At 36.1% G+C, this 27,711-nt stretch overlaps 1 protein-coding gene across 4 annotated transcripts in view; it reads left to right on the top strand.

The window, feature by feature from the left end:
* MED24 (mediator complex subunit 24) overlaps positions 1-27,103 on the top strand; it is an 80,006-nt gene extending 52,903 nt beyond the window's left edge. For 2 of the 4 annotated variants that reach the window (XM_090396950.1, XM_090396949.1), the window contains exon 2: positions 23,177-27,103. In XM_090396950.1, the coding sequence (XP_090253076.1) occupies positions 23,264-26,344 (3,081 nt within the window). In that variant the 5' untranslated portion in view covers positions 23,177-23,263 and the 3' untranslated portion in view covers positions 26,345-27,103. Of the gene's footprint in view, positions 1-20,000; positions 20,091-23,176 lie in introns of those variants that run through there. The other 2 variants (XM_090396951.1, XM_090396952.1) reach the window with 2 other exon arrangements.
* The last annotated feature ends 608 nt before the right edge of the window (positions 27,104-27,711 follow it).

Below are 27,711 nucleotides of genomic sequence, written 5' to 3'. Positions count from 1 at the left end.
TAAAAATAGGAATATCCAGTCAACAACCCTAATTAAATTTATCGGCAGTCATTCAAATATAATTGCTGCTAGTTTTTTTTTGCCTCAAATGTAATTGCCAAACACGGAAAACCTTTTAGTGATGGGGAATATATAAAAGAAGAATGGTTAAAATGCATACCAGTTCTCTTTGAAGATTGTGAAAACAAGGAAAAAATTATTCAAAGAATAAATGATATGCCTTTGGCTAGAAACACGGTGAAAGGTAGAATCATAGAAATGGCTAAAAATATTACTCATCAGCAAAAAACAGATATAAAATCTTCTGGTTTTATTTCTCTTTGTCTTGATGAGAGTACTGACATAACTGGATCAGCTCGTTTAGCAATTTTTATTCGTTATTGTGTTGGGAATAACATCCAAGAAGAATTGATAAGTTTAACATCATTAGCCACAACAACAAAAGGAATAGATATTTGCAACGCAAATGCACTTGCTGAAAGAAATATAGATCCCTCCAAAATTGTATCAGTAACTACTGATGGTGCTCGCAGTATGACTGGAGAGGATAATGGGTTCGTCAGTTTATTTACCAAACGTATTGGACATTCAGTTCTGGGTTTTCATTGTATTATACATCAGGAAGTTTTATGCACAAAGGCTGGTTTCAAGCCATTGGAAGATATTATGAGCATTGTAACAAAATTGGTCAATTTTAAATCGGCATGCGCTTTAAATAAACGAAAATTTATAGAATTATTAAGTGAGGTAAACTCGGTGTACAATGGTTTACTTATGTGCAACAACGTCTAATGGTTAAGGCGTGGGAATGTTCTTCAAAGATTTGTTGAGCGTTTAGATCATAGGGTCCCAAAGTGGGCAGTACTGCCCCCAGTGGGTGCTGAAGTCTTCTAGGGGGGGCTATAGTGGGATCAGAAGCATTTTGGGGCGTTCAAGCGGTCAGTGGCTCTTTATAGAAGAAATTAATAATATATATTTAAAAATTAATTATTTTCGTGATTTTGCGATTAGATAATCATTTAAAATTTAAATATTGAATTTTAATTCATCTCATGCCCGTCTCACACGATCAATTTTTTTTATCAATTTTCTATTTCAATTATTTAATCATTTGAACATTTACCATGTCAGATAGAGATAGATGTCAATTTTCTATGTCAGTGAGAAAATTGAGCGTGTCATACAGGACATTTTAACTTCTATTTTTTATATACTTAAAAAATGTATTCATTTTTTACTATTGTAAAAATTGATCGTGCCATACAGGCTTTAGTTTATCCACGCAGCAGACGAGTCTTAACTATTAGTATGTCGGTCAGCTATTACATAGGTAATTCACTCAATTCAGCATGTTTTGACAGGAATATTTTTGAACAGTGACTTGTTCAAAGCACGAGTACAATGGTATCGCAAACAAGTCGATGCATGCAAGTTGATTCGGGCTAGATTTCAAATCTATAAATACCAGTGGTTTAGGAATAAGTTTCATTATTTTTTGTGTGCTTTGCCAACAATCATCAGTCAAATGTGTGATAGATAAGTGGAGTCATAAGAGTGTAAATTAAATCTTTTATTTTGTGAATATTTTTACAAATTTTATTACTTCATTATGTTTGAATATAAGAAGAAATGTCGACAGTACAGTATTGAGTATTTGAAATATGGTTTTATTCAGTCTCAAATATTTGAAATATGGTTTTATTCAAAGTGTTATAATGGGGGGGGGTTACAAAATTTATGTCTTGCAAAGTGGGCAGTGGCCGAAAAAGTTTGGCAACCTGTGGTTTAGTTGAAGTCAGACCATTTTTACATGATGAGAAAATCATTAAAAAATGCAATCAGTTAATGAACGTTGAATGGCTTTCAAAATTAATGTTTTTTACTGATTTGTGTTTACATTTAAATGAATTAAATGTTAAACTGCAAGTGTTAACAAGATAATTATTGTCCTGTTTGATTTAATCAAAGCATTCGAAGCTAAATTACCAATTTTTAATCGTGACATTATTTCCAATACCTTCCGATATTTTCCAAATACAAAAAATTCTTTGCAGATCTAAAATCCCATGAAAAAACAGATCAAGTTAAATTGACAAAAGAGTTTTCTACAGTTATTCAGTCGATAATCAACGAATTTTCTTCAAGATTTACGCAGTTCAGGCAATTTCAGAGACATTAAAATTTATTTTGCCTCCAGACACAACATCAACAGATAAACTCAATTTGGAGATTTTCGAGTGGCTGAATTTGGAAGATATAGAAATGCAACCAATCTATTTTCAGTCTAGTTCTATACGGAAACAAAAGTTTATCGATTTTAGAAATAACTTGGAAATAATGGAAAATGATTGATTATTGGGCGCAATTAAAAAGAAGGCAGAAGAGGAAATATTGAGAACTTTGAATGCCGTTCCTGAAACCTTTTGTTGTTTAAAAAAACTAGCGATGGCTATATTATCAATTTTCTCCTCTACATATGCTTGTGAGTCATTATTTTTTGAAATGAATTTTATAAAAGACGGTTTAAGAAATAGAATGACTGATGAATCTAGTTCCGCGTGTGTGTTATTGAAAGTGAAAAAATATGAACCTGATATAAAGCATTTGGCATCTAATGTACAACAGCAAAAATCTCATTAATAAATTGATAATAGGTATGTGTGTGTCGACAATGTGTATGTCAAATTATGAGTTAATTTTTAAACTTGTCTCAATAAAATTTTCCAATTAATTTTGTATTAATTAATTGGTGTTGTATTAATTAGTTGCTGACGTGCCTGGAACGTCAGCAACTTGATTTGTAAATTTTTGGCATGTGCCTGCACATCAGCAACTCGATTTGTAAACTTTTGGCATGCGGACATAAGAAGGTTCACCACCAGTGCCCTAGTATGTTCCATTGCATGCTGTCTCAGGTAGTTATCCCTTAATAACTGCATAAAATCCAATTCCTTCCTCCCATGTGTCCTCTCCTACTTCCAATCAATGTTGCCATAGTTGAAATCCCCCCATAATAATTATCCTCCTTCCAGGAGGGTAATTCCAGGATATTCCCTTTCTCCCATCCTGTTTAATTGAGCTTTAGAAAAATTATGGAAACTGTAAAAGATAGCACAAGTAGAAGAGGTTGAGAAAATGATGAAGATATTAGAAAAACATTCAGAAAACTCAAAACTGCTGCTGAAATACTACAAATAAAAACCAAGAGCTGAATGAACTGTTTACTGTTGGTAACCAGAATTTAATTAAAAATGCTGCTTCCTTTGAATATCTTCAAAGATTGATTACTTGAGATAATAAACTGTATGGAAATACAAGGTTGACTACATGCCTCCAGTGATCTTGTCATGTATTATGTTATTTATTGCCTTTCAGAATTCTTTTAATCAGAGTTAAAATAGAAATATACAAAGTAATCATTAGACCCATTCCTTTATATGGAGCAGAAACCTGAAGCATAACAGACAAAAAAAAAAAAAAGCCTTACAGATCATTGAAAATAAAATTCTTAGAAAAATCTTTTGACCTGTATGGGGAAGCATAACAGGTGAATGGAGAAAAAGACATAACCAAGAACTACATCAGCTCTATAGATTACTACTAACTGATGAATTAAGATTTGCAGACTGTATTATGGGCTTGGACATGTGGAAAGAATTGAGAAGAGAAAGAGTGTGTAGCTAAACAAGCTTTCAAGATAAGGCTTGAAGAAAAGCGACTTGGAAGAAGACCATGGCAATGTTGGAAGGATAATTTCAAAACTGACTTAGATGAGATGGGAATCCTAGATTGAACAAAAAGAGCTGAGTTTAAGAAGATGGTGCTTGCAGCACAGAACCATAGAGGTTCATTAAGGTGGAAGATTAATAATTCTAAGAAGACTTAGGAGTCTATAATAATCACTTCATATAATAATCCACCCCTATGAATCAGAACAGAACCTTTAAAAAGAACCTTAATCAGAAGGTACTATTCCCAATCTCTGATTCATTGAGGATGATCAGAAGTGAATTGATTAACCCAAAAATATATATATATACTTATTACCAAAGGAGATATATCATCAGTACTTCCAGTCTTATTATTACTTATTGTTGTGCAGAATCCTCAAGGGAGTCAGTGGAGGTGTCCTTCCACGTCCCGCCTAAATAGCTATCATATCTTTCTTTAAAAGCTTTAAGATATACTCAATATCTATTGTAAGCCTATTCCACTTCCTCTCTGCATGCCATTAGAAGAACCTTGACCTTACTTTGTCATGAGCTGCTGTTTTTGTTTTCTGCATTTCATCTGTTTTGTGTGTGTGAAGTATGAACTGACGTCGTAGGGAAGTTTTTAATATATAATTTTTGATAAATGTATTACTTTTTTGCCCATATTTACAATAGAAAACAGTATTGTAGTCGAAGGAGTTAAGCCTTGTTCTCCTCTTCCAATTTTTACACCTGTGAGTAATTCAAATATAGCATTCTCCTTCATTATTATTTTCTAATATATGGTATTTTAAAACAAACACATTGTCCCCCACTCCGTGCAGATTTGGTTACAATTAATTGATAAATTAAAACTTTCAAAGTAATCCTACAATTAATTGCATTAGAAAATTACAATGAGCAGTAATGTGCTATATGCTCTTAAAACTCTCATACATCGATAAAAATGCAATCATATGGTCAAACTGACGTGAATTTTGTAGCATGGGTTGCACAAGCCATGACAGCACACCCAACCAAATGGTCATGCGATGCCACTGGTATCCATATAATTTATTCTGTAGTATCCAATGGTTATATTGACTTCAATGGAAACTTCACATCCATGTAATTATGAATCACCTTATCAATTGCCAAATGCTTTTAGATATCTGTAATTTCCTCCTCCTCCTGTATTATGTCAAGTAAATCTTGTCCCTCGAGGTTCACAGAGGAAATACTCGAGGTAGTATTTCCTCTGTGAACCTACTGCTGTTCATGTTTTTCTAAATTGACTTGCTGTCAAAATTAGATGTGATTCCATTCTTTGCGGAGGGCCATGCCAGTTTTGCATATTATTATTATTATTATTCAGACCTCCATGGAGTCAAATGACTCATCGTGGGAGGTCTTTCTTAAGAACATAAAGTCTGTCAAGACTCATCGAGGGGAGATCCCCCCCCTAAGAAATACAGTCTATCATACCACTCCTTAAACTATTGACCGTTCTCGCTCTCACCACTCCATCAGGCAATGCATTCCATGGTTCAACCACCCTCCATGCAAAGAAACCACTCCTCACCCTCTTGCTCACAGTTTCCTTTCGTAACTTCCACAGATGGCCTCTTGTCATCACTCCTTCCTGCTGTTCAACTAAGTGAAAGAACTCCCCAGTGTCAACCCTGTAACTACCTCTCAATAGTTTAAAAGTCTCAATCATATCACCTCTCCTTCTTCTATTCACCAAACTCTGCAGTCCACATTCCCTCAGCCGATCCTCATAACTAACATTGTAGTCCTGAAACCATCTTTGTCATCCGTCTTTGTATCCTTTCCACAGTTAATTTATCCCCCTTGAGAGTTGCTTGGGAATAGGGAGAAGATGACAGCTTTTTTTTATTATTATTTCATTTTATTTATTTATTTTGAATCAAAATTAACTGTAGTATAGATACATTACAACACTTCGTTGGGTAAAGTATTTGGGGAATTATTGGAAATCATTTAAGAATTCTTAATTAATTGAATTATTTTGGAGCTATTCATATGATTTAGTGGCTATTCATATGTTCTAGAGACTAGTTGCACTGCTCCTTGTTTAATTTTTTTTCTTTTCTTAGTAGTGGTTTCAGATTATATCAGATTATAAGTGAAGATGTATAATATTTCAGATTATACCTCTTCACTTTTCTAAAAAAGAAGCATTTGAAATGAAAATAAAGAGATAAATAATAATAAAAAAAATGTAAATGAAGAAAATGTCTTCAGATTCATTTTACAAATATGGGATCTTAATTCCAATCTCAATAATGTCAATTTCTGTCATCAGTCTGCAAAGCCACATATACTTTTCCTAACAAAAACTCAAATTTCATTTTCTTCAAACTCTTCTCATCCCAATTTCCCCAGTTTACATTCTGAGACCCATTTGTGTGCATAATTTTCCTCTGCTGTACCATTTTGGAGAGTTTCTAATGTAGTCTCCACTTTTTTGATCTTTGACTAAAAGCCCCTAGGCTCTATTCTGTCAGATTCTATGGTTGTCTCTACTGCTTATAATGCCACTGTAAAACTCGATGTAGCTTAGAAATACCAAAGCACTTTACATCGATTTTTACAGAGGTCAAGTCTCATGAGAACTGTTACAAAAATAACCTTGTTTGTCTCTGTGTATTTTATGTTAAAGATTAATGTAAATAACCCTATGGGAATTGATTGTATTTACTGTTTTAACTAAAGTTTCTAGACTGTCAAAAACAAAGGCAATACTTTGCCATCGGAACTCTGTATAATAGCTAAGAGCATAAGAAAGTTGTTTATGATTAATTGTGTGCGAAAGTTGTTTGCGAGCTTTGCACATGAACACCTTCAAAGCTAGTATCAAAGAGATCCACTAGTTTCAGAAAAGTTTCCGCTGTCTGACAAGTCAAGGAAAAAAGAATACGTGGAGGAGAAGAAAGAACGGGTCGGCCTTAACACAAAGATCAAGGAGAACTGTCGATTTCTTTGGGGTTTACAACCCTTAGTGCAAGATCCCGAGATGGCAAAAATAAAAGGGGATTGAGCTGAACAACAAGAGGAGAGTCCAGGTCCAGTTGCCGACAGAAGAGAGGCAAGATCCAGTTGCCGTGAGAGCAGAGGCGAAGGTCTGTTACAGAAGAAAGGAGAGGCAAAGCGCTGTTACCAAAGAGAGCCAGAGGTAGTCGCGGAGAACCAGAAGCAGTCGACCCAGAGGACCAGAATTTAAGGTGAACCCACGCCAGAGGGAAAAATTGGGAGAACAGCTGATGCCAAGTGCCGGTCATATGTCCTAGTGCTGCAGGAAGTCAACCGAAGCCAAAAGCCACAGAATGATCTTCAAGCCTGTATGCTGAAACTTCTTGCCTGAGATTTTGAGTACCGGGAAGATTGCAGTTCAAGACCTGCTAATACTCTGACGTAATGCCCCCTGAAGCAAGACTCTCCAGACGGAAACTTAAGGCCTGAGATGAAGGAAAAACCATAGAAACTTTAATACAGGACCCTTGGAAGGTGTCGTGATAAAGAGCCTTTGTGTGTCTCATCTTTTTACGTACATTCTTTTGTAATCTAGGGGATATGTCATAGATGGACTGATAAGAAATAGTAATGAGAAATATCTATAAGAAAGTCCTCTGATTTGTTGTTAGCTATAAATTGTAAGATAACTTAATATTGAAAAGGGAAAGTTTGTTTCTTTATACCAAAAGTATAAGGATAGGTAGAGAGAGAGAGAGTAACCTTCCTATTGCTTATTTAATGTACTTTGTTTTTTTTTTAATGTAAATAAATGTGTTTTAATTATATGGCAATAGAGTGCCACCTGATTGTTTATTTTGCAATGCACTGTTCCTAAATAAATGTTAACTTAAGAGCAGGAAACCATGTAAGATAGCTGAAGCTTATAGTGCAAATAGAGCACAACTGTTTGTGTAAAGTTTTACTAAAGGAATTTGTGCTAGAGAAAGAGAGAGAAATCAACCAGCCGTATTACTGAGGTTTTATGCCATTTAAAAGATACTGGAGGTGCAGTCTTATCAAATAATTTTTCTAGTATCCGTAGGCATAAAACTCACAGTGCGAAAGGTAGGTAAACTGTAACAATAATGTCTGCTGCATTATCGTAATAACTTCTTTTATTCTTTATTACTAATTAGCAATGCGCGCTTTTCCTCTCGTAACCTTTCTCACTTACTCTACTGCATATTATGTTTGTCCACCTTCTGTATTTACTAGTCATATGCCTATGAACACTGGAAAATTTATTTGTTAGACTGCACCACCCAATATATCAATATTCGGCATAAGACTCGATAAAACGTCCGGTATATTCCTTCGACAAAGTTTATATAAACAGTCGTGGTTCTTAAGTAATTAAACTGTGCTTTTAATGCCTTAGTTGTTTCCCGCTCACAAGTCTGATTATTTTTAGAAACAGTGCATTGTAAAATAAAAGATCAAGCAGCACTCTTCTAACAAATAATTAAAATACATTTATTTACATTAATATGAAATATACATGAATTAAACAATAGGGAGATTGCTTTCTCTATCCATCTATAAAATCTTTAGCATAAAATTAGAACACTTTTTACTTCAACACTAAATAATCTCTTTAACTCCAAAACTTATTTATTCTCTCCTTACAATTTCAACTTATTAAATTCCTAGTTTACTCGCAAAGAGGTTAGCTAACTCTCTATTAAGTTATTTTTAGAATTTTGATATCAACTTCCAACTTGCCAGTTGATTCTCTTAAGGACACTTCTTATTACTATTAAACAAATTCTTAATAGTCCATCTAAAACATATTATAAGAGGAATTGTACAAAATTAAAATGGAACTTACAAAGACTGTATCGCACATTCAGTCAAAAGTCTTTCACAAAAAGTTCTATGGCAATTCTTTCATCTCAGATCTCAAGCTTCCTCACGAATGTCTAGCATCAGCAGTATCTCATCGGGAAAATAGCGAGTTGTGGACTGTGACCTGCGGTACACGTACAGCTCTGGCAAAAGGTTGTTCTCCCACTGCGAAAAGAAAAACTTCTGAGTGAAGCTGCTTCAGGTATTTTACATCGGTTTTTTCCCCTTTGGCTTGGACTCGCTGTAATGCCTGGACGATTGGTTCTTCTATCTGCCATCTCCAAAAACCGAACTGTAACTGCCACCAACTCTCTCTTTTGACTACCGACTAGGTTCTCTCTCTCTTCTCGGCGACTGGAAGCCCCTTATGCTCAGCTCTGTCCCCTTTTATTACGCCTTCTCTGAGACCTCGCATGAAGGGTTGTAACCCCCTAAGAATTCGGCATGACTCTTTCATCTTCTTTTAAGTTCAACCCGCTCTTTGTTTTCTTCCGTGTACTCTTTTGATCCTAAGTTGCCAGCCAATGTAAAGTTATTTGAACCTTTCAGATCACTCAGGCACTGACTTTGGAGGTGCTTACGTGCAGAGCTTGTAAGCAATTTTCTCTTATACAAAAATCGTAAACAACCTTTCTTATGCCTGCATAGAGAGCTATTACATAAAGTTCCAGTGGCAAAACATTGCCTTTGTTTTTGACATTCTAAAATATTCTTGTTAAAGGAGTAAATGCAGATAATTTACAATAATAGTAATATCTAGCATAATAATAATATCTAGCACAAAATATACAGAGACAAACACGGTTATTTTTGCAACATTCTCATGGGACTTGACCTATGTAAAAATCGATGTAAAGCGTTTTGGTATTTTTAAGCTACACCGAATTTTACAAAACTAAGTACGCAATAGTAAGATGGAATAGTGAGAATAAGAAAGGAATATATATAAAAAAAAATAATAATGGTGGCTTATAAATAACAAGTAATAGCAACACAGTTTACACCACCAGCCATTCTGAACTTTTTGATTTTCTTTCTGTAAGTTGGAAGTTTTTTAACTTGGTTATACTATAAATTAAAGATACCAAGAAATTATATTCTTGGTTTAATCCTTTATTCAAGTGTAAGCAAACAAAGTTTATGCCTGAAGTAATTTCAGGACTGGGGCAATGCATATATAGAAGCTAATGACTTCACATAACTTGCCTTAGTATCCCATAATGCAAAGCACATATCCTTAAGGACATGTGTAATGCTGCATTACAGAAAGGGTCACTACCCAGACCAGTTTCGACCTTTATTGAGGTCTCATCAGTGTGAGCCAGACTCAGAGGTGATACCAAGGTTGAATTAATGCAGAAGTCATATTTCCATATATGAGTAGCCAAAAGGTGTCATACCTTTTTATTAAAATATTCTGTATTAGAGGTAGTTGTTGGAAGTTTTTTCACTTGGTTATGCTATAAATTAAAGAGACCAAGAAATTATATTCTTGGTTTAGTCTTTTATCCAAGTGTAAACAAGCTTAGAATCTATTAAGGCATTTGATTGGGTTTAGGGGACCTATTAAGTAAACTTCCATCACCTGGTGTCTTTTAACTTTGTAAACTGGATTACTAGCTTTCTGCCTGGATGCACATTATATGCTATGATAGATGGTTCTTTATCTTCAACCTATTGAGCAAATGATGGTTTCCACATGTTCTGTTTTTTCATCCACTTTTTTCCTTTTATATATCAACACACTTCTCCATTTTACTAAATCCAATACACAGTTTTGCCAACAACAGTACATTGCATTTCTCTCTCTCATTTGACGAACCTTGCATTGTGTGCACATCACGAAAACCTCCCCAAATATCAATATTAAAATGTTAATTATGATCTCTCCTCAATCATCCTTCTTCAGGGTTTGATAACTTTGTTAATTTCAGTGCTAGTAAAATGCAGTCGTGTTATTTGTCAAGGAGAGTAAAAGATTACAGTATGTTAGGAAAGATATTTTGTGTTTTGCCCAGGTATGACACCAATTAGTTGAGGTTGCAAGTGAAGATAATGAATGGTATGCTAGCAGAGCTGTGCAAGAAGAAAGGAGTGCATTTTGTGAATGTGTGGAATGAATTTCAGGGAGACAGATGGAACTGTGTAACAAAGATGGACTGCATTTAAATAATTTTGGTGTGAGTCAGTTGGAGAGACTATTGTGGCAAGGGAGAGTAATGACTAGAGTGAATAGAGGATCTGACAACACAAGAGGTGATATAAGTAGAGTTTGTGAATGAAGAAGTGAGTAGTGTGAATTAAGAGGAAAGAACATGAACACATGACAAGGAAAGGGGTGGGGGACATGAGACGTGTGCATGCTGGATTTTGAAGTGAATATGTGAGGGAATAAGAAATGCTTTGGATGGGCTAGGATATACAGGGAGTGTATATAGAACCAGAAGCGAGCTATTATGTTTGCATACAAAACCAGAAGTATCTAAAATAAGGGGAATAAAATTGTTGCATTGGTTGGGTTCATCTGCCTAAAAATTGTTGGAATAAGTAAGATGCAGTTGGACAAGGAACCTCTCACAGGAACAGAGAGAAAGATATGTTTTTCATGAAGACACACAGGGCAGAAAAGGAGGAGGAATGCTGTTGATGGATGGTAGCAAAGTAGTTACACCCATTCAAGGTGGAGATGCAAAGGGCAAATAGTAGTAGTGGTTTTGAGGCATTATGGTGTGAGATAGAGGTGAAATATTTAGTTAGGATCTGGTGGATAAAAGCCACCTTACTTCACCAAAGCAAATTTCAGTTTGAGAGACTTTTTCTCGAATCTGCTGCAGCTCTTACCAACTATCCCAACCTAAACAAATATGGCTGTATCAAACTGCCTCTCATACAGAAAACCCTCATCGGCAGACAGTCAGCCCAACAGTCATGAACACCCAACCAAAGCTAATAGATGGTGTAATTATAGGACTTCAGATTTTCCTGTATGTCTCCTGTTCCATCTTTGTTACTGAAGTGTTCCTGTGTACATATGTTTAATACCAGTGTATTAATCCCCGAAGATGCCTATTTAACTCCGGCAAAATATAGGAAGTAATATTAAATATTTTTAGTTATTATTATTATTATTATTACCACCCCAAAACCTCTTGGAATCAAAGACTCATCTGGGAGGTCCTTTTATCACACACACAACTCATCATACAATGTTTTAAACACATTCAAACTCTTTGCAGACACCACATTCTCAGGCAAGGCATTCCAATCATTCAAGTGTCTCTCACTCCCCTACTCACATCCTCTTTATACAGTTTCCAGGGATGACCTCTGGTTCTCCCCTGATCTCCCACTATTCTCTGTAAAACTTCTCCAACATTGATCCTATAACAACCCCTTACCAACTGTAGGTCTCTGTCATATCTCCCCTCTTCCTCCTGTCCACCAGACTTTGCAAATTACATCTTCTCAATCTTTCCTCATACTCGACATTCCAGAGGTCAGAAACTACCTTAGTCAGTCTCCTTTAGATCCTTTCCAACATCTCTTCATCCTTCTGAAAACCCGGTGACCAAATCTGGGCACAATAGTCCATGTGTGGCCTAATCAAAGCCTTATACAACGGAACAAGAATCTCCCTACTTCTACACGTCAGTGTCCTCTGCATCATTCCCAGAAGCCATTGTGTTTTCTTCACAATTTTGGCGATGTGTCCCCTAAATTGGTGATAGTGGATAGATCCTTATCCACTATCACCCCAGATCTCTTATTTCCTCTACCTCCAACAATATATTCTCACTAAGCATAAATTCTGCATCCCATCTTTGTTTTTCAAAAAATTTTAAAACCTTACATTTTGCAACATTGAACTCGCATCCCCATTTCCGTGCCCAATCACTATTCAAGTCTTCCTGTAAGTCCGCAACATCTTCACTACACTTCATGGTTCGTCCCAACTTTGCATTATCTGCAAACAACTGAATATCTCCAGCCAAATCTTCACCTATATCATTAATATACAAGTTAAACAGCAATGGACCTAAAACAGACCCCTGAGGCACTCCACTAGTGACTTTTCTTTTCCTGGATATCACTCCCCCATACACAATTTGTTGATACCTATGAGAGGGCCAGTCTCCAATCCAATGCACCAATCTAATATCCAACCCCATCTGCTCTAGTTTGACTGTCAACCTATCAAAAGCCTTTGCGAAATCCAAGTATATTACTGTGTATCCTTTTCCTCTGTCCAAGGAAGCAGTCACTTTATTGTAATAAGTAAGTAGATTACTAAAACATGACCTCCCTTTAGTAAATCCATGCTGTCCATCAAAAATAATACCATTGTTATCAACCCAACTCTGGATCCTAGTTCTCACAAGCTTCTCCAACAACTTAACCACAATACCTGACACAGAAATAGGCCTATAGGTTGATGCTTGAGTTCGATCACCTCCTTTATGAAGTGGCACAATCTTGCCTTCCTTCCACTCCTTAGGAAATTGACCGAGTGCAAGACTCATATTAAAAAAATATGTCAAGGCAGATGTCAACTCCCTGCACATTCTTTCAGAATACGTGGTGATATATTATCAAGTACCACAGCCTTATTAACGTCTAGTTTACTTAACTCCCCCATACACCTCTTGCTCACATACAGTCAGTCTCTCCTCCCCATCATCAACTGCTCTCAATCTCTCCATGAAGTCACATTCACAAGATTGAAAGATCTTTATGAACTGCTCATTAAGTATCTCCACCACACATTCTGCATCAGCTGTCTTTATACCATTTTCTCCAATCAATGTCATCCTTCCATAATTATTCTTTCTTTTGCTGGCTACATCTCGAAAGAACTCCTTAGGATTCTTTTTGGCTTCATCAGCCAACTGCTGTTCATACCTCTCTTTAGCTACCCTCACCAACCAAGTCACCCTCCTTGCTTGGTCTTTGTAGATCTTGGAATTGGTTATATCCACTTCTCTTATGCTGCCTCCACAATGCCCTTTTTCTCTGTATCGCATGCTTAATCTCTTTATTCATCCATCTCACACCCACCTTATTTAACCTTCTTACTCAGGAAACTGCTTAAATGGATGACTGAATACTTGGAATACATTTAGACATTGCATCTACTAAACAATTTTTGAAAATCCCCCAAGCTGCATTGATCTCTTTTCCAGCTAACTCCCCATTCCACACTACACCCGCAAGCTGTCTCCTGAGCTCTTCATAATCACCCCCCTTGTAGTTCCACATATACCCTTTTCTCACAGAGGTTCTCGCACTGCTGGCAACCACCCAGGTAATTGCCTCATGGTCACTCACCAATTGGTGGATGATTTGACACCTCATTTACAATTACATTATTCGATATTATCCTGTCTGCATTGTTAATTTCCTTAAACAATGTAGATGATGTCTGTTTAATTATGGTAATATAGATTAGAATGAAGAGCCTACATCTGGAAGCAAAGAGAATGAAGTTTTTGAGAGACAGCTACCTTATACAATATGTACCAGAGGATCAAGAACCTTGGATTTAATCATTGTATCAGAAGATATTTTAAATGAGATGTCAAATCTTCCTCCAGTTGGTGGAAGTGATCACTTGGGTGATGGTTGTGGTCCAGCATATGTGGACTTTGGTGAGCAAGGGATTACATGGAATTATAAAGCTGTTGATTATGATAAACTCAGGAAACTGCTTACAGCTGTGTCATGGAATGAGGAATTGGATGGGAGAGAGATCCATTCTGCTTGAGCCCTATTCAGAAACCATCTGGTAGATCCAAAGTCTGAAAAGATTTTAAAGATAAGGTTAAAGAATCTAGGTGTAAAATGGATGACTGAAGAGGTCAGGACTTCCACATATGTCATAGAAGACTTGGAAAAAAATTGTGTGCAGTAGCTTTTGACATTTCAGAGTATTTGAGAGGATCTGACATCAATGCCTACTCAACCAACAGCCATTCTTTGGTTTAACTTCCACTTATTGGATGGGCAGTTTTCTTTCTGGTTAATTGTTGCATGTTGATGGATGGCTTCTTCTCTTCAGATTTTGTCAATGTAGGAGTGCCATGGGGCTTTGTTTTGTCTTTTTGACAGTCCTGCACATGAGAAGTGGAAGAATCTATAACACACCAGTGCCATATGTAAGGTGTGGGAAATGATTGGGAAAGAAATTATTGACATTCTTGACAAGCTGCAAGTCATAGTTGGGGAACACTTCATACAGAAGGCTCTTCCATAGAACATAGGATGATGGCTTCAGGGATAGCATGATTGTAGAAAGCTGCACTTGAGAAATAACATTTTACTTTGGATAGCTGGATTGGAGAAAGTCATGCATCAGGAAAGATCTTAAGGAAGCCTTAAGCCAGATAGTGAAAAGCAGGATTCTAAATTTGGTATTTTCTGGTAAGCAGTGTCCAGGCTCTCTTAGGGACCTATGCCACCTGAATTGTGCAGTGTGTAATTTGGACATTGAAAGTAGACTTTGGTGGTCATTGCTGCAATTTGGGTTTTTGTCAAGAAAAGAAGTTCTAGGTAAGTGACATAAATTATTTACATTGGCATTTATGCCACAAATGTTGGGAGAACTGTTTTTAGGGATTTTTGGTATGTTTTATATATTGTCATCATCATCAGATTCCTGACATGTACCTTGAAGGAGTGTACAGGATATTATGATAGTACTACATGAAGCACTTACATCATTAAAAACTTCCTATCAACAATTTTCCTCCAAATCTGCTATCTGTCAAGATTCCAACATTATCAGATCTTGTTTCTGTCTTCTAAGGCAATTTTTACTGTATCAATCCATCTATATCTTGGTCTTCCTCTGGATCTTTTTCATGCCAACCTGGCAGAGAACACTTGTTTTGCTAATCTTTCTTCTCCCATTCTGTTTAAGTGACCTCTGCTAACACAGATTAGCTCTGCTAACACAGTCCTGGGTGCTGACAATATCAAGTTCTTTCCTAATATCCTCATTATTACTATGATATCATTGATGCCATCTATTCACATACCTAATCTTTATCAAGACTCTCATAGCTGCGGTCTCTAGTCTTTGGTCAAGTGTTTTATTTATAACCCAGCTCTCAGATCCATAAGCCAAAATTGGCTTGAACACTGTCTTGTATACAGCTAATTTAGTGTTTTGACTAATTTCGCTCTTATTCCATATAAATTTATTCAGTTGACTTCCTACCATACCAGCTTTGTTGATTCTGCTGTCTATTTCCATGTTTAATTTACCATCTTCACTAAAAATCATGCCTAAGTAGCTGAAATGTTTTACTTGTTCTATAGGTTCTCTATTCACAATGCAGTTGATATTTTCAATGCTTCTGCCTATTTTCATTGGCTTTGTCTTGCTATTGCAGACTAGTACTGGATTTATTTAAAAGTATAACATCATCTGCATAAAGTAAAGAGCTAAGATTAACATTTCCAATTTTGATATTAGGTTTAATACTGCTTTCCTTCATAATGTGATCCATATAGATAATGAATAACAGAGGGGATAATGTACATCCTTGGTGATTTAATATCAGACTATCTTGCTGTACTTCCTTCACTTAACTGCTGACTTACAACTCAAATAAAGACTAAATATTGCATGATATGATGCCCCACTGACACCATATAACTGTAGCATTTTGAGTAGCTTTTCTTTTGGCACTTTGTCATATGCCCTTTGCAGGTTCTACAAAACTTTAATACAGATCTTTGTTATATTCCCATGATTTCTCAACTATTTGTCGTAAAGTGAAAATCTGATCCTGGCAGCCTCTATTTGGCCTTGTTCTTCACCAGGCTTCCTTTCTACAATCCTTCTCAACTGTTTCTCAAGTATACTTGCATAAATCTTACCATGAACACTAATCAGGGAAATACCCTGTAATTCTCACATTGAGTTTTATTTCCCTTTTTGTATATGGGTATTATGAGAGCTCTACTCCAATCATCTGAAATTCGCCCCTCTGTCCAGGCCTTCTGAACTATGCAATGCAACCACTGCAAGTCTTTTATACCTCCATGCTTGAACATTTCTGGTTGAATATCATATACTCCTGCTGCCTTTCCACATTTCAGGCTTTTGATGGTTTTTTCTACTTCAAGTATAGACATGTATTCCTGATTGCATGTCTGTTGAGTGTTTTTTACCACTGCTGTCACTGCTTGTTTCTTTTAGCAATTATTCGAATTAATTGCCCCATACATCAAGGATATCTTTTTCTTCAGTTTTCATGTCACCTTTATCATCTGTAATTCCTTTTACAGCACTCTTTCCTCCATTTCTGAGATTTTTCAACAGCCTCCAGAATACGTGGGTGGTCTGGAAAGTTTTCAATTCTCTGGAAAGTTCTCGACCATAAATGACAACACTATTGGCAAGAATGTTTTTGGAACATCTGTCATAAGCATCCATGTGAAATTGCAAGTCATTCTATCAAGTAGTTTTTTTATACAGCTATCGGAAGCCAAAGTGTTGTCTATATATTCCTTGAAATGAATAAAATTTAGTATCGTGTGGTTATAAAATTCTTTGTAAAATAAGGTTTAACACCAAAAGAAATTCATTCAAAATTCATAAGAGTTGATGGGTGCTCTTCTCCTTTGTTTTCTACAATTAAGAAATGGGCTGCCCAATTTAAACATGGCCATACCAGCCTAGAAGATGAGTCATGTGAAGGATGTCCAAAAAGTGTTGTTACACTTTTTGGACAACACCAGAAATCATTGATCAGTGCATGATATGGTATTGGATGACCAGCAAATTGAAGTGTGTGAAATTGCTGAGACTATAGGCATTTCAGAAGAATGTGTAGGATATATTTTGCATGAAGAATTGCAAATGAAAAGCTTTGCGCAAGATGGGTGTCACGCTGATCATAAATGCTCCCGCATGAAAATCGCTGAACAGTGCTTGGAATATTTTAACAAGAATAAAACCGATGTTGTGTGTCGATTTATTACTATGGATGAGACTTGGATTCACCAGTACACACCAGAATCCAAACAGCAGTCAAAACAGTGGACAGAAGCCGTTGTTCAGTGCCAAAGAAGACAAGGTTATGACATCGGTGTTGTATGATGCTAAAGGTATCTTGTTTATTAAATATCTTGAAAAGGGTAAAACAATAACCGGGGAATATTATTCTGATCCCTGTCAACAATAACATAGTCAATGAGACTTTTCTTATTCTTTGTCTCTTCTCTCCATGTGAATTTATGCGCATTTTTTATGTTGGAACATTGTGTTAGTAATAACCAGCCCATGTCCTGAGCAGAAATCTAACAGGTATTTGCCATTATTATTACCTTTGCTCTTTTCTCCAAATTTTCCCAAAATATTTTTGTATGTCTGACAATCATTTCCTACTCTGCTATTTAGATCACCTAGGACCATCTTTTCCTTTTTAATTGTGCTAGTTGCTTTCTTCTCCTTTGTTTTCGACAATTAAGAAATGGGCTGCTCAGTTTAAACATGGCCGTACCAGCCTAGAAGATGATTCACGATGATTCTAAAGCCTCAAACAATTCCTCCACTTCTATCTTAGTAGTCGTTCTGTGGGTCAATAGGCACAAACAAGTCTCATTGTCCAGTTTCCCATTCTGATATTTGCCCACATCACCCCACTTCATATTGCCTGCCATTCAAGATTAACCTTATATTTAGTGTTGAATACTATAGCAGCTCCTTTTCTCTGATTGTTATTCCTTAATATAACATTTTGTATTTATTGCCTAGAAAGATCCCACCAGTTTTTGTCTTTTTTGTTTCAGCTGCCCCTATTATATCCATTTGGTACTTATCCAGTTCCCCAGCCAGCTCCATTTCTTTGCCATTCAGGCTTCTTATGTTGATAGTACCAATCTTGAACTCTGATGATGTTGAGTTGGGATGTCTTTCAGGAGTTGTTCCAGTAGCTGAATTTTTGCCGTTTGTCTTGGTTCCCCTGGCAAAAACAATAGGGGCCTTTTTTAACCAGGCTATGCCACATGGCATGAAATTCTGTCATGTTGTACCATATTTGGTTTAAGCAAATAAAATATAATTTAGTCAGCTAAATCCCAAATTGTGACCCCATTATCATTCATTCAGTATCCAGGTAGATACCTAACAGGGTGTACTTTGAGAAGGTGTGGATTGGACATTATTATTGGTATTAAACAACCAGGTCAGAAGCCCTAGTCAGTTTTCTGCATTCCTTTAAAATGATGTGGAGGCCTCCTCTGAGTTATATAGTTTTGACCCTTAAGCACCCCCTACATATTGTTTGGGATGCTTAAGGGTCAAATTGGCTTTTTAGGGTAGTGTTATTTTAATCATCATAGCACTATCTTTGCATTGCAAGTTTCATTTGTGATTAGGAAATAGGTGTAAAGATACAGTGGAGAATATGCGGGAAGAGTGGTTCATTGCTTCTGACTCTAGAGTGCTAGATTTTTTTTTTCTTACACATTGCAATGAAAGAGTGGAACAGTTTGCCCTTTGAAGTGGTGAGTGTATCTAGTGTGAATGAGATTTCAGAGAATAGTAATATATGAGCATTTGTAGTCAGATATCATCTACTTCAGCTGCCTTTCCATAGTTCATCTTTTATGGCTTTTTTACGTGAAGTTTGATTTGTACTTCTAATTCATTCCTCTTGACTATTTTCTACTATTTGCTCACTTCTTGTTTCACGTAGTAATATTTCAAAGTAATTACTTTGGAAGTTTACTGAATGAAACAAAAAGTGACGAATGTAGTTGTAATTTTTTGAATGTTTATGCATTTTCAAAACTAAAACCAGTTTTAAAATATTCGATTTCAAAGACGGAAGCAAACCAGCAAAAAAAAAAAAAAAATCACTTTAAACGAAACTCAACATAATTAAAAATGAAAGCAACGAAAATAAACCCACAAAATAGAAAAAAAACATTCGCTTATAAAAACAAGCGGATGCTAAGCAACATATCAAAATTATCCCATGGGTGTGTGTTTCAATTGGTAGGCAGGGTGGGTGTTTTTTGATGTGAAGGGCAAGGGTGATCAGATTTCTGAGGTGGAAGACAAGGGTAGATGGGTGTTTTATATGTAATCAATACACAAAATATATATTCTAAATGCATAAAATGTTTCCTCTATTTTCCGTTTGAATTGTTCAAATACTCTGAATATTTTTGTTGTATTTTATTTATCGTTACGGCAGATTTTTTTTCTCTCTATGGAACTTTAATAAATGTTTATTTTCGGGGGGGAATTTCTTTTTCTTGTGCTGTTCCTTCCATATTATTCCAGTGTCTGCAGTTTACTTCTGGAATCTCTATTCCCGCGGTTCAAAGAGACCAATAGTAAGACAGAATCTTGACACATGGTCAGAATAACTTTTAGCCGCCATTATAGTTTATTCTAGCTAAAGTAAACCACCACTCAGATTTTGCCATGTTTTCTTCTTAAAACAGTAAATTCTTTATCAGTCCATAACATCTTTGATTTGTTAGTGTTCCTTACAGGTATATGCTGAAAACGTAAAGTAGTTAATTCGTTTTGTCTGTTTATATTAAGCGCCTTCGTAATGTAGTTGAAAAAGCGATGTGGAACTCGCTCGAGAAAACTCCCTAGTTTCATTTCCATTTCATTTTAATTGACGAGATTAATCTTTAAAATGGGCCTTCTGAGTTTAAAGTGAGTTAGCCTGTCCTGTACGAATGTAGCATGGTTTTTCTTCCCTGAAACCTGAATCTCTTAAGTCTATGGAAACACATATCGGCCAGAGAATATACACAGTCACATAAAAGTAGTGTGTTACAGATGATGCCGTGTGTAATTACCCTCTGCGAGCAATGTTGTATCATAAATTAACTTTTATTATGACTAAAATATTTTTTGACAGCAGGCTTGTTTTATAATCCCCCCTCTTTTTTTTTTTTTGAAAAAAAGCAAATTGCTTTTTAATAAAAAAAAGAATGGGAGGCGGTCCACAGGAAGCCTTAGATGTCATGCATCAGCAGATTAGCACAATGAGTATAGGTAGGCTGTGCAATTATTATATTCCACTTCAACAATGAGGACATAGATTGAAGGAAGGAAGGAAAGAGGCATGGCAAGATGGAAGTGGAATTTATACAGTTACTAAAGGATACTTACCTGAAACAATGTATTGTATAGGGGACCAGGAGTTTGAGAGTGCTGGATCAGGTAATAGCATCAGAAGATTTATCCATCACCTCCATTTGGGATGCAACTATGAAGTCTTGTTCTGGGAAGTTACTAAACGTGGAATTCTCTGTCAAGAAAGAGTTTATGTTAAACTATAAAGCTTGTAATTATGACAGGCTTAGGAGGCATTTTGGAGCAGTACCATGGCTCGAGAAGCTAGAAGGAAAGAATGTTTGTAGTGTATGGGAAGTGGTCATTGATTATTTGAGAGAGTCAGTATCTGACTGCATACCCAAGGTATGCAGATTGGAGTAATCAGTATGCAGTAATCTCCTTGGAGATTCCCATATAATAAGAATATGTAGTTGAATAGTTGAGGTGGATTGCACTTGTGGAGGATGCCAATTGAGGTTCATTTAGGAATACTATATTGGGTATTGATGCCTGTAAATAGTAGCATATATCATTGCTATTAATGTTGATGTCTCAGATATTGAAATGGATATGAAAGTTGTTTTTTTTTTTTTTAATTTTTTTATTGGATGAAATTTGGTGTTATTTTAACTTTTTTAGATATATTTTTTGTTGTTTTTTATGGGAGATTTTTTACATCCACAGTGAACTGAGAATTTGTGGTTATCATTCATGTTACATTTGGTGCAAGAAACTTAGAATATGGGCATTCAGCTGAGGTGAGGGAACTTGTGCACATAATCCCAACACAGGTGCCTAGATTCCAATCTAAGTATGACCTTAGCAGTACTTCAAGTGCACTGCTATATGCAAGACTCCCTCCCATCTTGACTTGGCAGTGTAAGCAGTAGCAGAATTTTTCTCAACTGGTTGTGAAGCCTTTTTATTATTATTATTATTCGGGCGACTCCAGGAGTCCTTAGACTCATCGAGGAGGCCCTAAACATCATGTCCACACAACTATGCGATTACATTCTCACAGTATCTATCATACCTTGCCTTGAACTCGTTCACCATCATAGCACCCACAACAGACTCTGGCAGCTTATTCCACTCATTTACCACTCTTAAAGTAAAGAACCCAGCTCTAACACCCCTGCTAACCACACTCTTGTCCAGCTTCCATAGGTGTCCCCTAGTTCTCCCACTACCAGTCCTGATCTCAAAAATATCCTCTGAATTAATCCTATAGAATCCCTTTAGCAATTTGAATGTCTCAATCATATCTCCCCTTTTCTGCCTATCAACTAGTTTCTGCAACCAGCAAATCTTCAACCTGTTCTCATATGGTTCATTCCATAGACCCGTTATCATCTTAGTCACTCGCCTCTGGATCCTCTCCACCTCCTCCCCATCAAGAAGGAACCGAGGTGACCAAATCTGGGCACAGTAGTCGAGATGAGGTCTTATCAAGGCTCGGTACAGAGGTGCAATAACTTGCTTGTCTCTGCTCGTCAAGGTATTTTTCAACAACCAAGTGAGTTGATGAGCTGATTTAGCTACTTTTGCAATGTGCCCCCTAAACTTCATCTCCCTATCCACCAACACTCCCAAGTCCCTGGCCTCATCAATCTCTTGGAGTACAGTTCCACCAATGTGGTATACTGCTGCTAATCTTTTCACCCCAAAATTTCACTCTTCATCTAGTGGCCAGCCTGTATCAATTGCATTGTTGCTGTACTCTCAAATGGAGGAGGTACTGGCATCCTAATTCATTAATAACAGTGTGTTAAGCATATTTAGCAAGATCACTGCATTCCATGTGAGAAGAAAGGGGATGACAGAAGACCTTTCCCTGAAAACGAAACATGGCAGTAGCCATTTTTACACCTTCGTAAGTAGGGTGGTGGTATTTCACTGGGCAAAGAAAAAATCTGCCACTTAGAGGTCTAGTGGCATTTCCTCCAAGTAGAGAATTATCATGGTATCTAGATTTCTGAGCTATACTCTGTCAAAAGTACATTTTTCCATGGTCTTTTAATTCATTTATCTAAAAATGATTGCTAGCAAGTTATACCTAAAAAATCTACACAGCTAAAATATTGGATTGATTATGCTGTAGAGCTTTTAACTATGTAAACTTAAAAAATGCTGTTAATTAACTGCTTATATAATTTATTTGGGTAGCATTTTTTAGGGGGGGGGGAATTAGAAGCACCTAAAAGATAATTTAAGTTATAAAATCACTGGTTAGTTTACCATTATTTCCTTATGAAAGCTTATTACTGTAATCTGAAAACTAATGAAACTATAAATTCTTTTTCATGGATTTTATGAAATGCAGTACATTTTATATTAGTGCACCTTAAATTGTAGTTTTCAGATTGCATTAGTTAGTAGATAACTGATATTTTAAAATTTCTTAATTTTAAATGAAGGTTTGAAATTTTTATCATTGTTCTAACAAGTTTAAACAAGAGCTGAAAATAGGGGTTCCAGCATTTACCTGTTGTATATTTTGTTCCAGAGCAGTCACCAAAGAAGACCAAAAAGCACCAATGTGAAAGTGAACATAATTTCTTAATTCTTTCTTCTTTCCTTTCTGCAGTTCATCATGGACACGAGTACAAGCAAAACAAGTAGCATTAAGTCTCTGTTGCTTCTAGCTTGGAGAGAACGCTGGTCAGATGTGCAATGGGGAATAAATATAAAAAATGTTTTGCCTCGAGGGGTAAGTGGTGATGTATATGACTTAGCAGATTGTATCCTTCAGCAAGCTTTGGTAGGACCAGGTCCTAATCACTTGTTTCTTTCTTATTTGACCCATTCATTAAGCTCTCATGTTGTTTCTTATGGTGCTGTTCTGTCAAGCATTGGGCGTTATCAAAGTTTTTATAAACCACACTGTATTTTAAGTTTGTTAGACTTGTTAAAGAATATTCAGCCAAAAGTTGGTTGCTATGGGAATGAAGAAGAATGCATAGCATTGTGTAAAGCTGTAGTAAGTGTTACACACTGGCTCTATTTGTGTGTTTTTCACTCAATTACTAAATTGGTTGAACTTAAGCAAAGTCCAGAACATGTATCTATTATGGAAAAGGCTTGTGATACTTTATCATATTTTAATAATTCAACTTTTATCAAAGCTCTTCTGTATGTTGGACAATACGAAGACCAAAGTATGTATGCCCAGCTACTACAGAAGCACCAAGATCTGGAATCTAAGATAAGCCAAACACAAAATATTCCTAAAGATATTATAGAAACTGCTCTAAAACTTGTTAAATCCATAGAAAACATGCCATCTGTATTGCCCACTTCTATTTTTAATACTTTTCCACAACAACAAAGTCTTGCATGTAGTCTGAATGCAATGATAGCCATTGATGCCATTTTAAATCCTGCAAGTGATGTTCAAGCATTTGTTGATCAGCTTTTACTTCTTCAAAAATTGCAGAATTTATCTTTGCCTGAGCTTTACTGTGAAATAGTTAGAGCATGTTTTATGGGTTTAGTTGATGCATCAGGTAGTACAGAAGATTTGAAGTGGGCTGCATTTACATTTTTAAAAGTTCCTCAAGTGATTTTGAAAGTACAAAGTATGCAAAGAAGAGATGCAGCTCGAGAAACTGCTGAAGAATGTACTGATTTGGAACAAGGTCTTGAAAAACTCTTAAATTTTATGCCACTTTTAGATCTTACAGATACAAAAAGCAATTGTGATTGTTTACAGTATTTTTTAAGCGAACTTCGTAAAGTAGAACTTATTAGTGAAGCACAGGCAAGAAATCTTCTTTCTAGAAAGCAGAACGAATCTCAGAAACAGAACTTGCCTCGTCCAGAACAACAAAGTGCACAGGCTGGTGCAAATGTGATTTTGAGAGCAGAATCAACTGTAATTAGCATTTTAAAATCTCTGGATTCAGACTATGCAAAAATTCAAGATGCTCTGTTAGGAATACTCTGTCACATGATACCTGGAAAGAATTTTGAACTTATTTTATCAGCTGCTGCAGCTACTGGCAGATTACATAGTTTCGCAACAAAATTGATAAAATTTAATGAATATAATAAACAGATACCTGGTGATGGAGGGAAAGTATCCCAAACAAGATCTTTTTTGTTTGACATTACATTTCTTATGTTATGTCATATTGCTCAGCATTATGGCATTGAAGTAGTAACAGCTAATTCAGAAACAAAAGACTCATTTTTTGCAACGTGGGTTTCTGAATGTTTGGCTGAAGGAGGAAGGTATAAATGTCCTGATATGATGCTTGCCAGGTGTGATTCTTCAAAAGTTGATGTTCTGCTTGCTCAGTTTACTAGTGCTGAGTGTGATTTCAAAGCAAATGTTATTAAATGGCATGATATGTGTATTAATGCGCCATCAGCAATTAAAGAGATTTTAATTGCATGGGAGTATGGTGCTGTTTCAACAGATAATGTAAAGATGATCCTTGATCATGTTAAGAGCCGTATGTGTTGTTTACCAGTTTGCATTTCTGCTTGGCTGTGCAATTATATTAATGTTCTTCATCATGAAGAGAGGCTAAAACCTATGAATATGCTGCAACAGTTTATGACTCCTTTATCTGTTGATTCTAATAGCAGTGATTCTTTGGGAAATACAACTTCCACCTCAGGAAGTGGAAGACAAACACCTCAGCAGCAATCTCAAGACCATGGACATCATTATTATAAAGAACGATCAACTATCATGGCAAGTATAATAAAGAAAATGATGTATGATCTGCATCCTCCCACTCAAACAAAAACAAAAGGGGTTCCTGTGATTCATCATGGTTTAACAGTTCGTACACCACTGTGGGAAATCATGGATGGTATTTATACAACTGCACATAGTCGAGGTTGGTTAGACCTGAAAACTATCCATAGTTTAGATACGTTAATCGGTGTTGGTGGTGCACAGTGGTTTTGTGATACTCTAGTCCGTTATATGCTACGTTTTGAACATTTAGAAGATTTGCATCGTGCTGTTGATTTAGTGTTTGGACTTTTTCACTTAGATATTGAACAATGTGCACTGGCTTTATTGTTACATGTGCTGCCAGGTTATTTGTATAGTGAAACTCGACAAGAAATGCTCATTGAACCTCGCGGATCTGCACTTGCTCGATTAGTGGTAATGACAACTTATGCAGCTTTACAGGTGAGACAATGTGCATCAGCTGGAGGATCAAAACGAGTAGGAAGGAAAAGGCCTCGACAAGAGATTGAGATGGATGACCTCTTTGAATCTGTGGATCGTCCCCGTTCAAGTAAGATGCGACGTGGTGTAAATGATGTAGAGCTCTTGGAAGATACTCCATTTGCATTACAGTCAAATAGTGAAGAACATCTTAGGACTGCTGTAGCTGATCCTATTAATAAAGCTATAGCTGATATTATGAGGATTCTCATGGTAATTGCCTCAGATTCCACTGTAAGTCAGCGTTCATTGTTTCCTATTCTTTTTCTTGAACAAGTTGTACTTTGTGCTAAGGATCAGGCCCACATTGTTTTACAGTTTATGCCTCTTGGTTTAGTAGCACAGCTCATTAAAAGCACACCAGAACTTTTTACTCATGAATTAGTTTTAGCAGTGAGCAGCATGCAGACTACAAGGGCCCGCAAATTAGCAGCTCGAACTTTGTGTCAATTAGAAATAACTGGTCAAAGAGTGGCAGCATAAATGTTAATGACATTTTAAAAATATATTTATGTAATGTTGATCTTGTTTAGGTTATTGCAATCATGGAAATGAATATGTGAAATGCAAAATTCAGGGGGGAAAAGGTAAGAGAATTGTATTGCAATTAAAAAAAAATAAATTAATTTCTTGTTGTTTTACTTTTCACAGTTGGCAGAACACACACAGGATGTTCTACATTAAAGTTACCACATTGTTAGTATATGTGTTACTGCAACTTCTGTACTGAAATGAAGGGAAATGTACTACACATTAACATTCTTTTTCTCTTCAAGGAATAAACATTTGTCTGTTCCGTCTTCACTGGTCTTCCCTCCCCTCCTTTTCTCTCTTTCTTTCTCTTTCTCCACCTTTGGTCTCTATATGTCCACTTCTTTTGGTAGCCAATATCTTCCATTTCTCTCTATATTCCTTGATCTTTTCATTTGTGTTATAAATATCTTGTTCTTTTCTGATGTCTTTTTTTTATATATGGTCCAATGTTGTGAATTCTTTTATTGCTCTTAAAAATCTCATCTCTGCAGCTTGTATTTTACTTTCATCTTTCTTTTTAAGAGTCCATGTTTCTGAACCATATAATAGAGTGGGAGTGGCCATTATTTTAAAATTTTTGGTTGAGTTTCTTGTCTTGTTTTTTTATTAAGTGTCATTTTAATTGTTCCAATTTTCTGAAATGTTTTTATTTTTTCATCTATATCTTTATCTTTTAGAGATGTTATTATGCAGCCTAAATAATTAAACTGTCACCTGTTTTGTTTTTTATAACTATTTTTGATACACATTAACATTAGAGTTGAAAATTACATTTTCTGTTGTTAATGTTATTCTGTGAATAAAGGAAGACAGTACAGCAGTGTCTGTGTTATTATGTGAGGGAGAAGAAAACATTTCTGTGGGCTTGTCTGTCAGACAGTTTAATGCAGAAAAGGCAGGGTTGTTCATTTTTTGATAAGCAGTCCAACTAGAAGAACATAGTCAATTTACAGATATGATATACTGGCCTCATAGTTGCTTTGTGATTCTGAACTCCCCAACCATTTGTGAGATGCATGCACACACTTCACCATTCACTAATTTGCTTATCAGCAATTAATTTTTGAGACCAGCTAGTGCAAATATGCACTAACAACATTGTTGGTGGTTAGCTCCAGAGCAAAAGCACAGTAGGGTGCACCTGTGTGCTATATAAGAATATAGTCACACTCTTCTGTCTCTTGCTCATGCTTATTATTTCTTCATTCCACAGTGTTCCATCCCAATGTTTTACATTGCAAAAGTTATTGTAGGTCAGAAATAAAGTAATGATTTAGTTTATGATAGCTTGGCAGTAACTTTTGCTAATTCATAAT

The sequence above is a fragment of the Typopeltis vanoorti genome, chromosome 8 (assembly GCF_054136105.1).
Source record: "Typopeltis vanoorti isolate ZY-2024b chromosome 8, IOZ_Tvanoo_1.0, whole genome shotgun sequence".
Taxonomy (NCBI): domain Eukaryota; kingdom Metazoa; phylum Arthropoda; class Arachnida; order Uropygi; family Thelyphonidae; genus Typopeltis; species Typopeltis vanoorti.
The sequence above is the reverse complement of the archived record's forward strand: the minus strand, read 5'-3'. Positions and strand labels throughout refer to the sequence as shown.